The sequence below is a fragment of the Prorops nasuta genome, unplaced genomic scaffold (assembly GCF_024137725.1).
Source record: "Prorops nasuta isolate Cenicafe-Biocafe unplaced genomic scaffold, Cenicafe_Pnas_1.2 PNAS00014, whole genome shotgun sequence".
Lineage (NCBI taxonomy): Eukaryota > Metazoa > Arthropoda > Insecta > Hymenoptera > Bethylidae > Prorops > Prorops nasuta.
The window spans coordinates 6599624-6614359 of NW_027116811.1; the positions used below are offsets into that span (position 1 = coordinate 6599624).

The 14736-nt window shown below is 36.5% G+C and overlaps 4 protein-coding genes across 5 annotated transcripts; 2 read left to right on the forward strand and 2 right to left on the reverse strand.

Annotated features, from left to right (window-relative positions):
* The first annotated feature begins 4932 nt into the window (after positions 1 to 4932).
* Positions 4933 to 8181, forward strand: LOC136778611 (protein FAM8A1). Its single transcript, XM_066735604.1, has 6 exons — positions 4933 to 5773; positions 5868 to 6109; positions 6238 to 6381; positions 6635 to 6755; positions 6843 to 6966; positions 7067 to 8181. Exons 2-6 carry the CDS (start codon positions 5908 to 5910, stop codon positions 7403 to 7405), a joined length of 930 nt encoding a protein of 309 aa, XP_066591701.1. The 5' UTR covers positions 4933 to 5773; positions 5868 to 5907; the 3' UTR covers positions 7406 to 8181.
* A 1866-nt stretch (positions 8182 to 10047) lies between these two features.
* Positions 10048 to 11392, forward strand: Taf9 (TBP-associated factor 9). Of its 2 annotated transcripts, XM_066735605.1 has the most exons (4): positions 10048 to 10238; positions 10322 to 10771; positions 10837 to 10920; positions 11014 to 11392. In XM_066735605.1, the coding sequence occupies exons 1-4, from the start codon at positions 10112 to 10114 to the stop codon at positions 11157 to 11159; spliced, it is 807 nt and encodes a 268-aa protein (XP_066591702.1). In that variant the 5' UTR covers positions 10048 to 10111; the 3' UTR covers positions 11160 to 11392. The 2 variants fall into 2 exon arrangements, with proteins under 2 accessions (XP_066591702.1, XP_066591703.1); XM_066735606.1 differs by lacking the exon at positions 10837 to 10920 and having other exon boundaries at positions 10053 to 10238; positions 11014 to 11383.
* A 65-nt stretch (positions 11393 to 11457) lies between these two features.
* LOC136778610 (cilia- and flagella-associated protein 20-like) lies at positions 11458 to 12856 on the reverse strand. The gene is made up of 4 exons (XM_066735603.1): positions 12738 to 12856; positions 12458 to 12649; positions 12071 to 12315; positions 11458 to 12008 (listed from the first exon to the last, which is right to left on the reverse strand). Exons 1-4 carry the CDS (start codon positions 12819 to 12821, stop codon positions 11471 to 11473), a joined length of 1059 nt encoding a protein of 352 aa, XP_066591700.1. The 5' UTR covers positions 12822 to 12856; the 3' UTR covers positions 11458 to 11470.
* A 53-nt stretch (positions 12857 to 12909) lies between these two features.
* Positions 12910 to 13732, reverse strand: LOC136778614 (uncharacterized). Its single transcript, XM_066735607.1, has 3 exons — positions 13474 to 13732; positions 13116 to 13390; positions 12910 to 12948 (listed from the first exon to the last, which is right to left on the reverse strand). Exons 1-2 carry the CDS (start codon positions 13659 to 13661, stop codon positions 13168 to 13170), a joined length of 411 nt encoding a protein of 136 aa, XP_066591704.1. The 5' UTR covers positions 13662 to 13732; the 3' UTR covers positions 12910 to 12948; positions 13116 to 13167.
* Positions 13733 to 14736: the final 1004 nt, after the last annotated feature.

Consider the following 14736-nt stretch of genomic DNA (forward strand, 5'->3'; position numbering starts at 1 on the left):
CCCCCCCCTCCCTCTCCACCATTACATCAAAGGGAAACGTCGATTCGAGGGTCGCTCGACTTAGGGTGCATTATATACGGTATACGTCGACCACAATCCGCCCTTCTTTCCTCGTGCGAAACGCTCTTGGATCAACCATTACTCTCGTTACGCAGAAATTCTACCTTTCCCTCCTGCGATCACTCGATTCCACCACAAATCCTCGCACGATACCCGTACACGTTTCCAAACTTCATCCCACGGCTCTTAATTGTCTTTCTCTTCAACATCATACACACACACACAAAGACAAAATAAACGCTTATCTCGTGAAATTCAGCTGAAAAAAAAAACATTATCCAAACACACACAGCTTTGCAAATGAAAACTCTTCTCAAGGAGACTGATTTCGTACTTATCCGACGAATAATATACACACTGGATAAAATATAAACGTACGATTGTCCTCACTGGGTTAAAAAACTTATCGATCGTGTTAAATAGCGGAATAAGAGTGACCGAAAGCGTTGTTTCCTGCAGAATATATATACTTACCACACAGTGCATATACATACACACACACACATATATATATGCACAGTTTTCTTTTGTCCATCGCTCTTGCGTGAATTTCGCGGAGGAATAATTGCATCCTAATTAATCGTGACGATCTTCCGGTGAGATTGTCCATCGGCTTTCGCTCTGTTAGTTCTTGGAATAAAACGAGCTGCGCGAGGCCGAAGAGGCTATAACGCCGCTAGACTATGGCGAGCAGCGATATAAGAGCAGCGAGGAGCGAGCGAGCAACGCAACGCCTTGAACTCTCCTCAACGCGTCCGTCCGGAGAGGCAATAAAGGTAAATGAGAAAGTTAGTCTCCGGGGTTCCCTGCTTGCTCCTACGCGTAACACCTACTGTTTAATGGATACAGTACTAAAACACTGTTTAACCGAGTCTAATAAGCTCGGAAAATGCTCGTAACAAACTTAAACACTCCTATCGATTTAATCCAGTATTCATCATTCGTAGAAAAAACCTGCGCTTTCTTCAGCAATTTTACTCCTGTCCGATGACTCGTGTCCGTCTCTTCGATCATTCTTGGTCGTAAACTTTATTCCGTGTCGATGTATTTTCTTGCCAAGTGTGTATAAAAACAAATTATCATATGCTGTGTGTGTGTGTGTGTGTATAGGCGTATACAATATCATGAGCATTTGTTAGTTGAACATTTCCACGCGAGCTGGCAAAAAGGCCATGGAGAAATTCTTCTTGAAAAGCCATTCGAGATGAAGGAATAGCTACTACGTTGCAACAGAATGGGGTTTCTTCGAGTGGATTTATTGAGAGAGAGGGAGAGATGACGCATTGTCGCGATTGGAAAATTGAACCGCCTTCAATCCCATCTACACCAGCGGCAATTTCTGCTACAGATTTAATTTTCCTTCCAATCATTTCCTCCTTCTCTTTTGGGAAAAGAAGACGATACGATAGCTCTCTCTCTCTCTCTCTCTCTCTCTCTCTCTCTCTCTCTCTCCTCATAAAAGACAAAAGACAAAACTCGTTAAGCGTATGGCTCTCTGGCGTGTAAACATTTCACGAGGTAACCTGTAAAAAAAACCAGACATTGCGTTATTATTCTTTTATTTTCGATAATGAATCGTAATAAAAAACCTCACCACTTTGCAACACGGACGTATCTAGGAAATACGAGTATTCGTGTGTGTGTGTGTGGAAAACCTTGGCGCAAGCTTTATATTTTCAGCGTTATAAGTACAAGTGTACATGTGTGATACATGTATGTGCAATGTTGAAAAACACAGGCGTACAACACGTGCGTACGCGCTGCGGTCTTAAAGTTTGTTTCCATCGGCCAATGAATTTTTGGAAAAGAGGATTTACGGAGAACGCTATACTTTTTATGTTTACACTATGCGTATTTACATGGTGCGCGCCGTAGCCAAATGACACCGTTTGAAGCAAAAGTTGACGAAAAAAAAAAAAAAAAAAAAAAAAAAACACTCTCTGCGTTCTAATTCAGCGAATATCTCATAGGATTCACCAACACTGTGTTGTACCATTTATGCGTATACACAGAAGCAGACGAACACAATGCGAAATTACGAATAACAGGTTCTCGTAATATCTAATCTCGATAGATTAGATACGCCCACATCGATGCTCTCCCGATTGAATTTTTACGATTTTACAATGGCAACTTAACGCGTGTATTATTTATGGGGAAAATTTGTGATTCATTAGGTAAATAAATATATGACGCCTTTGGCGAGATTCGCGAGAGGAAAGTGTGCGAGAGGATTGTTGTGAACGAGTACTATTATGTAAGAATCAGTATACGCGTTTTGATGTAGCGCGTGGAGAGAGCTCCACCTTCGTTGCATCGTAGACGGTTTGTTTGTGGTTTCCGTGCGGTGGTTTCCTTCGGTGCGAGGCATCTTGCTTGTATACAGAAAGCATCTTATCGTCAAAGAACTCGTTGGTCTCGGCTAAAATCGACAACGCCTCGAGAAATTCTCTTCAACCAGACAAACGCAACTGCTCGCGTTTCACCGCTTATCACTGCCTGCCAACAGGAACGAGAACCCTTGCAAAAATCCACCTATACGCCTTCGTTGGTATATGTGTATGTGTAACCTGCATCCAATACGTCCGTTTTATTCCAACGGAAACGGAATTTCCAGCTTGGAACACACCGCGGAGAATTATAATTGTCCAGTAATGAGAGGTTAGGCGCGAAGGAAAAAGGATAAAAAATATTCTCTCCTTGTTATCGTTATTTACCGGTCGGATCGGCTAAATTGTTCATAATTTGAATATCGAATAGGTGGAGCAACTCCCTGGCGTGACGTCGCGTTGCGAACGTACGGTGACGGTGGAGCGAGAGAACCGAGGCAGGAATCCGAGGAATTTTACTCGGAAAAGCTGGGCAAGTTACCTTTGTGCTGAAACGGGGGGAAACAATGCGCTGTAAAAAGGGGACGGACGAAAAGAGAAGTTTGCGACGGATGTGTGATTAAAATTGCTGCTTTTATCGTAGAGTTGACGTATTTTGCTGGTTAGAAATAAAGTACGAATGTGCAATTAGTACGACTGTGATGCTCTCCGTACGAGCTGCAAAACTTCTGCTTTTACGCGTAGTTGGCGCTTTCATAGATACGAGGGATCGTATTTTATCCGGAATAATAGGCTCGATCGATATATTGGAAATTATCATTAATATTTATGCATTTTTCTGCACCGTTATACAGTGCAGGCTCGTGAAAAATGCTTCTTTTTCTGGGCGGAATAATAAAATAAGGTTAATCAATCATGCGTTACGATTGAGCGAATAAAATTAAATATCCGATACGTTATTATCGCTTTGAAGATTAAAAGTGCACGTCGGTTTTATTTTCTTTAAATTTAGCTCATATGTTGACACACAGGCGTTTGAATTTAACGATTATTATCAATTGGTGATCGAGCACGCGTTATCGGGATTATATTACGTAAGCAAAACTGTGAAGCAGAAGGTAAAATGTTTCAATTTAATGTTCGATGCATTCGTGTTAAAACACCTTCGCCGAATTGCACAAAGATTCCCCATGAACGCGATACGACCTAGATGCTTGAACCGTTTACGCTACAGTTTAAGTTATAAATGTCAATTCTTGGGAAGATTTGTTGCAGGCTCCCACGGTATCCTTTCATTTTCCCATGGATTTCACGTAACCGGTTCCGAAAACGTACAGGCGCCTTTAACGCGTGAATGGGACTGTGTGGTAGGCCATTCACCTTGTGCGATTTGGGGATTCGTATCTTTTTTTCTTCTCTTAATACTTCGCTACGAGCGAACCTCCTTCGGTATTTGTATCCTCCTATGATACTTCGCCCTCTTTTTTTTACATGGGATCCTTCGAACAAACATATTCCCATAATAGCAGCGGACCTATAATCTACCCAAACACATAATCAGGGGCCAAATAATACTGCAGTCGTTCATGTGTATATACACAAAAATACCACACTATTAAATTACTTCAGAACCTGTTAAACAATTAAAAAGTTCGTTGAGCGCTGTGATTCTCGCCGTTTATAATGCAATGAAATTATGGGTAATGGTACTGATTTTTCAAGTACGTTGCATCGATGTAAAATCAATCACAAAAATAAAGCAACAATTCTAGCTGGTAGCATTTGTATTGCGGAAGCATCCTTCGTTATTTCTATAAGCGCTTTAAGATACGCTGGAACTGTACCTCATTTCTGTCAAGCTTTTCACCTCATCCTTCTGTCCTTACACCAGTCGATCGCTATTGTTACAAGTACAGAGTGCACAACCGGACGTGAATAAACACAACAATCAAGTGGTTTGCTGCAGTATGTCTAATATTTTCCGTTTGCCCATAACAAAGGGTCTCATTGGAATTTTTATCTCAATTGTGAGCTTCAATCGGTTTCAATAAACTAATAAAATTGATTTGTTAATTTAAAAGAACATTGGTATTTCGAATTAGTGCTTTCGTCTCTTGATCAGTGTAAACAGTAACAGAGAAAATTCTTCTACCCAGGTTAAGGAATCTCTTGAATTTGTTTGTGCGATTGTTGGATATTTTTGTAAAGATATAAATAATGAAAGTATTGTTGCTTGATGAAAATACTGTGATATCACCTAATATATTTTCTGGCGTCGTGCGGCCCACACCCTTCGGAGAAGACTCGCTAAACTGTCACACGAAAATATCACTGATCCACAGGCTGATCTTTTGCACCGACACTGTTTTCCGGCACTCGTTGTTTCTCTCTTACTTATAAATTGACGAGACGCGTTAACAGTACAAAGAATCCAGTCGCCAGAAAGGTATTCTGACTGTGATTACTCGAACGAATACTTTGGAATACGTCATGCTGTGAGAAGCCAGCGCCACGGCGTGAGTTTCTGTGGTCTTGTTTCTCTCGCGCATGGAGTAGGGTCGCATTCGCATATAGAGATTCCTAGGGAATTACTTGCTCGAAAGTTGGAACCTCCGTCTTCTCAGTGACTTTCTTTCCAACACAAAAGTTGGCAAAACTTCTCCTTTCTCTTTTTGTCCAAAACATGCCGTGCTGCAATGCTGCATCTCCAGTAATCTCCACCACTCCACTCCATCAAACCTCGACCGGACCAAACCACTTTATTCCTATATTGATCTTAAACACATTACAGATTATTTAAATCCTATATATCCCTAAAAATTCAATTATATACGTAAATCGGACAATTACTATTTTTTATTTACTTTCCTCTATCATTATATAAGTTTTCTGAATTATTGATTACGAAATTTAAATTTCGTTCTATGCGTAAGCTCCTTAATATGCATTTTTTACGTCAGAATGTTTACTGTTGGTTAAAGCTCTTTATTAGGAAGAAATGGACCAATGAAATATTTTACTCAAAACAGCATTCTAATTACATTTTACATTATAATTAACCAGATACAAGTTTTCCGCAGTTGTGATTGAATTTGGCATAAATTATGCATGTTTGTATTGTATGCTGTAGCCCAGCCTGTAACCTGTAACCCCTGTAACCATAGGCATTATGAACTTGAGAGATAATACACGTCAGTCATTTCTTTATTATTCATAATCCAATGGTTGACCTCTTCAGTTCTTTAGGCTCTTTGTAAACTGTTTTTTGTATTATATTATAATTTTATATTTGTTTATATTAAAGTGAGTCAGAGTGAAATACCTATTATTCAATATTTTCTCAAGTTTAAGTTAAAGATTTGTGATTAACATTTATTCAACAAGTAAGAAAACTTTATTTGTTTATTTTATTACACTGTACACTAAGCATGTTTATTATTTATACAACTGTTTTTGTAACAAATATTTTTCTTGCAGTTTTATCAATCCTATCAAATTATTAAGTAAACAATTAATAATGGCTGATGATAAGAATGAAGGAAGCACAGAAGATGGATCTAAGTCTAGTAGTGAACATTCGATATCTGATGCTGAGAAAGAAAGATCAGAGTATTTTCAAAAACTAGAAAAATGGCTACAAGAAGCGTATGCTTGGCAAACAGTTGCCGCTATGTTTCCTTATTACCTAATGTCTGGCCAAGTATTAAACCCTACTCCTGGTATGAAACTGCATAATTCTTTTTTCCATAATAGCATCATAATCTTTTTACCATAATTATTGTGTTTTTACCTTTTTTATTTCCTAGTACATAACCAAAAATTATTCTATATAACAGATAAATTATAGGTATATTTCCATTGTCTTCACAAATTCCAACTGGCTCAAATCCTCAACGGGTAATTATTGGTACACCTCCACAACAGAATGATCCATTACAGGATAGAAGACCACAAGAGCCAGCTACAAGATTTCAACCTGCTGGAGCAGAAGGTAGAAGATCATAACGATAACTCCTGTGTTCATCATATTCAAACAGAGGTTTAGCTAGTATTACATGTGAATTTGATTTAAAATTACTGCAGTCTAAAGCTTTAGCTTTTAATAACTCTTTTTCATAACGTTATTTTTATTAAACTTTATAACTATTTAAAGAATGCAGTAATTTAGGAACTGGCATCATCATTTTGTCATTAAATATGAATACATTTGACCATGTTGTATTCTGGAACAATTAATATTTTAGGTATCGAATATAGAATACCTTCTATTTGGAAAAGATTTGCTGCTGAATTTATTGATTCTGCAATGCTCTTACTTCTAAAATTATCGATAACAGTTATTGCCATTGATGTTTTTGACTTTATGTAAGCTTTTAAATATTTCTATGTCATCTTTATAAAAACAGTAATATAATCAATTTGTGTTTTTTCCTAATTACTACATATTTTTAGAGATGTGGATGATTTCGACTTGCTCCAAAGGAATTTACACATAGATTATAAAATGGCCCTTGATATGACTTATGGAATTTTAGTATTGGAAGTGATTCATCGCATAATAGTTTGCATTTTTGAGGTAAAGAAGATGTCTACATTGTGTCTTCAAAGTTTTTGTATATAATAAGTCTGTAATAGTTTCTTCACTCAATATAGAAAATAATTACTTGTAAATTTAGGCATTTTGGTTACAATATGGAATGAATGGTCGCATTGGTGGAGCAACACCAGGAAAATCAATGATGGGTCTTAGAGTGGTACAATGCCGTAGTGTTACACCTATCGAGAGGCCGAATGAAACAAATTTAGTCTTTGTATCACCTGGAACTGATTTAGGCTTACCTCTAGCTCTTAGTCGATCGGTTTTAAAAAATTTAATTCTTATACTTCTTTTTCCAATCTGTTTTTTCCTATACTTTTTCAAATTTAACAGAACCAGTTACGATTTAATTTGTAATTCTATCGTAGTGGAGGATCCGTATAGAAATGTAAATAATAATAGACTCCATCAACAATAATATATTTGTTCTTAAAACATAATATTCATAACTATATACATTACTTGTGTATATTTCTCTGTATGTATGATGTAAATCGTTTGTAAATAGATGTATAGATGGTCTTCTCTAATAGTAACATATTTATAAAATAAATTATATGTAAAGCTTTAAAATCGAAAACTAAATTTCAAATTCTAAAATTTCTACAACAAAATGCACTTTATAAAAAACGAAAAGTCTCGTAAATCTGGGCAAGTGTCAAGGATGATTTGCAACATTGTCGAATATTTGAAATAAGAGATGCATGTGGCGAACGTGCAAATTGCACTCTTATTACTAACGAAGGGGTAATGCGAAATCTTTGCACAGTAATCTGGCCATTTGTTCGAAGCTACGCGACACTTGGTTTTTTGAAAAGAGGCCTTATTTATAACGAGTAAATTAATTTTATTAAATATAAGGAAACTGATTAGCAGAGCCAAACTGATAGAGCTAGTTTTACTCTGTTTTACCGCTAAATCAAGAATTTGGATAAAATACAAAATAGTGTCAGTCTGAATCTTCTATTATAATAAAAAGTACTGCTGATTACATCCAAAATTAAACCATTGTACATTCATTTTATTGGTCTCCGTAACTTTCTTTTTTTTTAACTTAAGGCTGATGTAGTCCTTATATATTTTATTCAAAGCACATTTCTTTCGGTTTTGCTCCATTTTTTCTCAGAAATAAAAATGGAAATTAAGTAATCTTGTGTTATAAATCTCTTGTTAAAAGAATTTTTTAAATAAACCATTTTTAACGATGAAATTGCTTTTTCGTTACAATGTCAACAATTGATCCTTTCAATATGCTCGCTGGCCGTGGGCCGCATGTCCCTGAATCCTATACCATCGCGAGATGATAGAATGTAGATATTCCAGTGCAATTCTTGACTAAGAGAGAAGTATATGTATACATGTACCACAAACAAATGAAAATACGATTTCTAGCAGCTTAAGCCGAAACGTGGAAGCAGCAGACTGCTCGGGCAATTTTTATTACCTTGGCGGGGATAGACCGCCTTCAGACATCATTGCATATGTTTCTATGTATCGTGGAAGGTATAAAAATAAAGATAATTACGGTCTCGATTTTTTGCTTAATTTTCTAAAACTTCTAAACCATCTGTTATATGATCTTTTGCTCGTCAATCTTTGCGCGAAATGGATTTTAAATCCAAGATAGGAGGAATATAGCCGATGGCTGATCGAGGACAAGATTTTACGCGGTGCCAATTTGAAGCATTATTATTTCGAGTAATAAATGTGGAAAGAAAGTTTTTTTTTTGTTAATATAATGCATTTATTTATTCCAATTCTTGGCATATGAAGGAACACCATTTCATCCTACTACATTCTATAGAATTTTTATGAATAAATATTATTAGATGTAAAATATAGCTGTTCCTCCGATTCTACTTCTTCTACCACAACTGGATGCACTGCTGCTGGGATGCCCGAAACTAGCGGGACTACCAATGCCTTCTTCTTTTTGTCCAGATCTTGAGCTTTGGCTTGCTTCCGCTGGGCAGACCGAGAAAAATCATCCTCTATGCTGCGCAATGTCTCCTCCATTTCCTGCACTGCATCCTCTAATCTCTTTAATCTTTCTTCGGTATCCATATATATCTCTAAAGTAACATTTATATCGTTGAAGCGAAACCAGTATTGTGAAAACGAATTTCTTTACGTAGTGTAACGTAATCACACATATAAATAATTGTTACAATTAACTTACTTTCTCGTACAGACAATTGTTAGCTACAATGTTTTGATCGATTTTATAATGATTCAGTTAAATTAGTTGTAAAAAGAATTATCGATATTTTACTAAAGTGGAATTTATTGTATCGATTCTCCTCATTCAACAATTGACGATCGAGGTTGGTTCGTCAATAATGTCTCTAATTTCTAATCATAATTATCAGAAGCAAAATCAATGATTATCATTACCAGTTCGTTCAAAACATAGTGTTTATTAGAAGCGATTAGCATATTTTTTATATTTGATTAGGGCGCGATTTGATAAGTTTATAATGCTTATCAATATATAAAATGTACATAGGACACATCTTATAGTACATACATGCAATTGGAGCGATGGAAATATTAAATATATATATAGAATAGAATACACCCTTAACGGGATCCCTCAAGCCCTCTATAGCCAATATTACGGAACAAAAAACGAGGGAGAATTGTCCAGGGTTATTTTTCGTTCGATTTCAATTTTTATGGGATTGTTGAAATCGTTAGGACTTGCACCTTGTGACTCCGTTTTCGGATTTGCCTGAGCACATTTTCCCGCTCTCGATATATCTCTCCAATATCATTATTTTTGTTTTTCGAAATGGCCGCCGTCACTGAACACTTCTCTGCTTCGTCGTAGTGTGACGACACTTTACACCCCTCAAGTTATCTATCGAGACCGTGCACACTAGCAATGACAGTGAGATAAGAATGTATTGGTGTATATGCATACTATCAGCGCAAACTATCGGTCAATTTTCGCAGTTTTTGAGTGTAATTTATTTATACGTATACAGTTATACATTGACACTTCGCTATCATTGTGTTGGTGTGCACGGTCTCTATACTAAAATCCATTTACTTTACACACCGCAACACACCGTAACGTACTTGTTTACAGAACTTACAGAATTTACTCAGTGTACTATTCAAGATGGCAGACATGGCAACCTTGAAACACATTCCGAAAGATGCGCAGGTGATAATGTCAATTATGAAGGATATGGGAATTAATAACTATGAGCCAAAAGTTATTAATCAGCTTCTTGAGTTTACTTACCGTGAGTTTAATTAAATAAATGTACTAATTTTCGTTCATAATACTTGTAAGAATCTTAAAAACAACTCTTTTATTCATTTCCAGGTTATGTTACTTGTATATTAGATGATAGCAGAATTTATGCCAATCATGCAAAAAAGAAATTCATAGATTTAGATGATGTTAGATTGGCAGTGAAAATGCAATTGGAACGTACTTTCACAAACCCTCCGCCAAGAGATGTATTATTAGATGTAGCTCGAGCAAAAAATATTATACCTTTACCATTTGTTAAACCAAATAATGGACTTCGTTTACCACCTGATAGATATTGTTTAAATGCAACTAATTATAGACTTAAGACTGTAACAAAAAAAGTTCATGGAAAACAAATTCACTCGATAATTAGTAATAACACTGCTGGTAATCAGTCTAGAATAAAAGTCGAAAGCAGTAAAGCTGGTCTGTCAATAGTAAAAAGACCTGGTACTCTTGCTACTGTATCCAGAACTCAAACAATTTCTATACCAAAGCCAGTCTTAAAATTGTCAACAGGTACTGTTCAGGTTTTATTAAAAGAGCACACTTTGAAAATAACATATTTATGTTTTCATTCCCAGATTTAAGACCTATCCATCCTGCATTTTCCAGAAAAATAATTCACCTTCCATTCAAGTATCCTACTCGTAAGATCATTAGTAACAGTACGAAAATATTTAATTTCAACTTTTTATACATTTCAACACTGAAACATACAATGTATCATTATTACAAATATTTTCTTATTTGTTTTACAGCAAATACAGGCGCAGCAACAGTGAAAACTCAAGTGGCCAAACCCAAAATACAAATCACGTCTGGTCAGACAATGCCTACTGTTAAAACGGAATGTGAGGAATCTTCTAAAAGAAAAAGAGAAGACGATGATTATGATGTAATATAGCTCTAAGACAAACATATATTTTTACTTAAATTTACCTGTTTGATATACACACTATTCATGTATCTTCCAGCATTGAGAATCTTAACATTAACTGCAATTTGTAAAATAATTAAAAGTTGGTTATATCTGTTCAATTTATTGTCACTTATTACGGATTATACAAAGAGAGAAGTGCTTAGTATTATGTACTTGATTTTAAATATTGAAATGGACACTAAATTTTGACGAATATCATGATAGAAATATAACATTAAGTTTACTTATTAATAGAATTATTTCGATATATTATTATGTCTTAAGGAAAAAATATATCACTCTGCTTCCTCCGTATCTAGCATTTCTTCCTCGTCTTCTCTATCAAATAAATCTTCCGTTTCTTCCACCTTTGCTGTCTCCTCACTTTCTTGCCTCTTTTCTTCTTGCCTCTTTTCTTCTTCCCCCTCTTTCGTATCTTCCTCCTCCCCGGCCACCTCCTCTTCCACTTTTGCTTCTTCCTCCAGTTTCTCCTCTTCCTTCTCTTCTTCATATTCCTCTTCTTCTTGACCGCTAATTTCAATTGCCTCGCCATGATCCGATAATTCTGACTCTAATTGTTCGTCTTCTTTGTCTTCATAAACTTCGCTCAACCTTTCTTCCTCCATTTCCCTATAATCCGTTTCAGCCTCCGACGGTACAGCAGAGGTTTTTACTAATCCTATTTGATCTTCGGTCATTTCAAAATCTGGCAATTTTGTAACTGATGGAACTTTTTCTTTCAATGTGGACTTTCTAGTTTCTCGGATGCCCACTTTTGAATCAAGTGGCATTAAAAGCTTATATTCATCTGGTGTGTTTTCTGGAGCGTAGAGTCTAAGGAAACATGGAAGATTTAGAGAAATTTCAGTTAAATATAAAATATTTGAATTATTTACCTATCTGCGAAATAGATTCGTCTGACTCTGCAATTCGCGTGAATTTGCATTTTTATCGTTTCCACGTAACTCGTGCCATAAGCCCTATGAGTCAGATCAGGAAGATTAAATTGTATTTGGTTCCAACTACTGTTGTCACTGGTGGTAAGTGCAATCGGGCAACTTGTACAGAATGTCTTCACCCTAGTAGTACTTTGAAAATTACTAAATCGAAAACGCCTGCGCATATTTTGATTATCGCGTATCTACATAGAAAATCATTGTTACTAGGTTTTCTTACAAGAACGATTAAAGTAGCTGGAAGATTTTTGTAATACACAGGCGACTTACGAAAGCGCACAAATTTTACCATATAAATTTATTCTGATCGCACATAAATATGCTTACCGTGATTTCGAATGTAAAATATTTTTTCATATTTTTTATTATCATTATGAGGAATGGTAAAGTAATGCCTAAAATTTCACGAGGATCCGGTGGACAATAAATATAGGTGGTAGCAACGTTTAACCCAGATAATTCTAACACCAATGCTTTAACTTCTTCGTCCGTAACTCTACGGACGTATCCATTTCTCACCTGTTAATTTGAAGCTTTTTAAGTGACACAGTGAAAGACTTTTATAATGGACGAAGCTAAAGTCGTAATAAAATTTGCAAGATCTAACTTGTATGCCCCATGTTTTCAACGGAGAAGATCCGACGCTGTATAGAATTGATAAAAATTTCTGTTGAAAAGCATTACGAAACATTTCAGCAACCTCTTACGTTCTATACTTTCCAGTCGGATTGATATTGGAATTTAAATTTGATAAATGTGTCAGCTGTGCGTATCGACGTATCTATTGCATTTTCGTATATGCAACTCGATGCAACCCACTAAAAAAAAAATAGCAGAAGCATGCTCCTGTCATGTCTGACGTTCATTTGTTTATAAAACCGGTAAATAAAAAAAGAACAAAAAATAGCGTCAACGAAGGTAGTCAATTATTTGAAGAATATCTGTAAAAGAAACGTGTCGGAGTAAAAACTGAAAGCTAATTTACTTTCGTTAAAGATTAATTCGTCTGAAATGTGCAGAAATAGTTTCAAAGGATGTCATCTGTCGCGAAGAAGTTCGTGCAGACGTCGGCGTTCTTTCTCGGTCGCAAAATCCGGTACAATCAGAGTTTCCGGTGCCATTCCAACACTGAAGACACGGTCAATATTAACACCGTTAATTGCGAATTTTTGCATCTTGATAAAGTGCATGATTTCTCGATTTAATTGGCGGCTGACTTGCTTCTTGAGTCTCTGGAGTCGACGACGCGCTACCACGTGACTGGTTAAAAATACAGCAATGTTATAATGAAAAGAAAAGAAAAAAAAAAAATAACAGGAATCCACACTGAGGAAACAGCGTACTAAGGAAAATTCTTCAAGTCCGTGTAACTTGGGTGCACGGAAACATCACTCCTGTAAAGTTCCGGAAACGCCTTCATGTGTTTCGATATGTATCTTTGATGCTGTTTCTTCTCTGCATCCTCGTATATTTCCAGTATCGATTGTACGCTGTTCTCCTTATTTTTTGCCAAACGCAAATTCTGATCCATTCTGATTAATCTGTGGTTGAACGTTTGCAACAATTGAAAAATATCTTTTTTTTCACCGAGAAGCGTTGGCTCCGAGTGATACGGGCCTGTAACTTTGACTGAAAATTTTAATCGGGCCAAAAGACTCAGGTCATCGCTGATGCAGCGATGTAACGCGTGGGTGGTGCGCGTTTGCCGCTTGTCGAACCGCCGAAAGTTGGTTTATTTGAAACGAAGTCAGCCCCCCGTGCCTCTCCCAGACGGATATCGATTTGGTTTCTAGGTGAATCAATATACATTAAAAGAGGATTCCACTCGTATTCTTATTTCGTCTCGATGACTGTATGTATATATATATATATATATATATATAAACTTCACCGGAGATAGCAAGATAAAGTTTCGATAGAAACCCACTGGTACCAGTCGCCGTTGAATAAATTAAAAACGACGAGCATTCTCCATCTCGAGATCGTTTAATTTTAATCGCGCAAAGTCTTCTGGAAACTGCCACGGGATTTTGTCTCGATGTTCCTCAGTCTTTCCATACAGACGATTTGCATTTAAATAATACATAGTCCAGCACAGAGTTCTATATATATACGATTTCTTCGATTATAGAAATATACATAACGGTTTTCAATTAACGTATCCCACCTCCGCGAGCGTTCCAACTTTATCACGTGCGATTGTTCCCATTGGAGTGGGCAGGATAGAAGGCCGCAATCAGAGAAGCGTCCAATGGAGCGAATAATGGCGAGAAAACCAATAAAACTAGCACTACTGACTGCCACTATACAAACACAGATTCCTACCCCTCTCTGAGTTAAACATTGACAAAAGCAATGAAAAACCGGCAAAATCACAGGTGTACAATACAAAAAAAGAATCCAGACATTTATATCGATCGTACGAATATTACAAGCCGAAGAGATTATCTCCGAGCTTATTACGATGAAATAATTAATGGTTGGAAGAGCTGGCAATGCTGGAAGCGTCAATTAATTAGATCCTAGTCGATAGGAAGGATGCGAGGCGAGGGATGAAAAGCAGGATGAGTTTGAATTCGAACGGAATCGAGCGTAGGGGTTGAGAG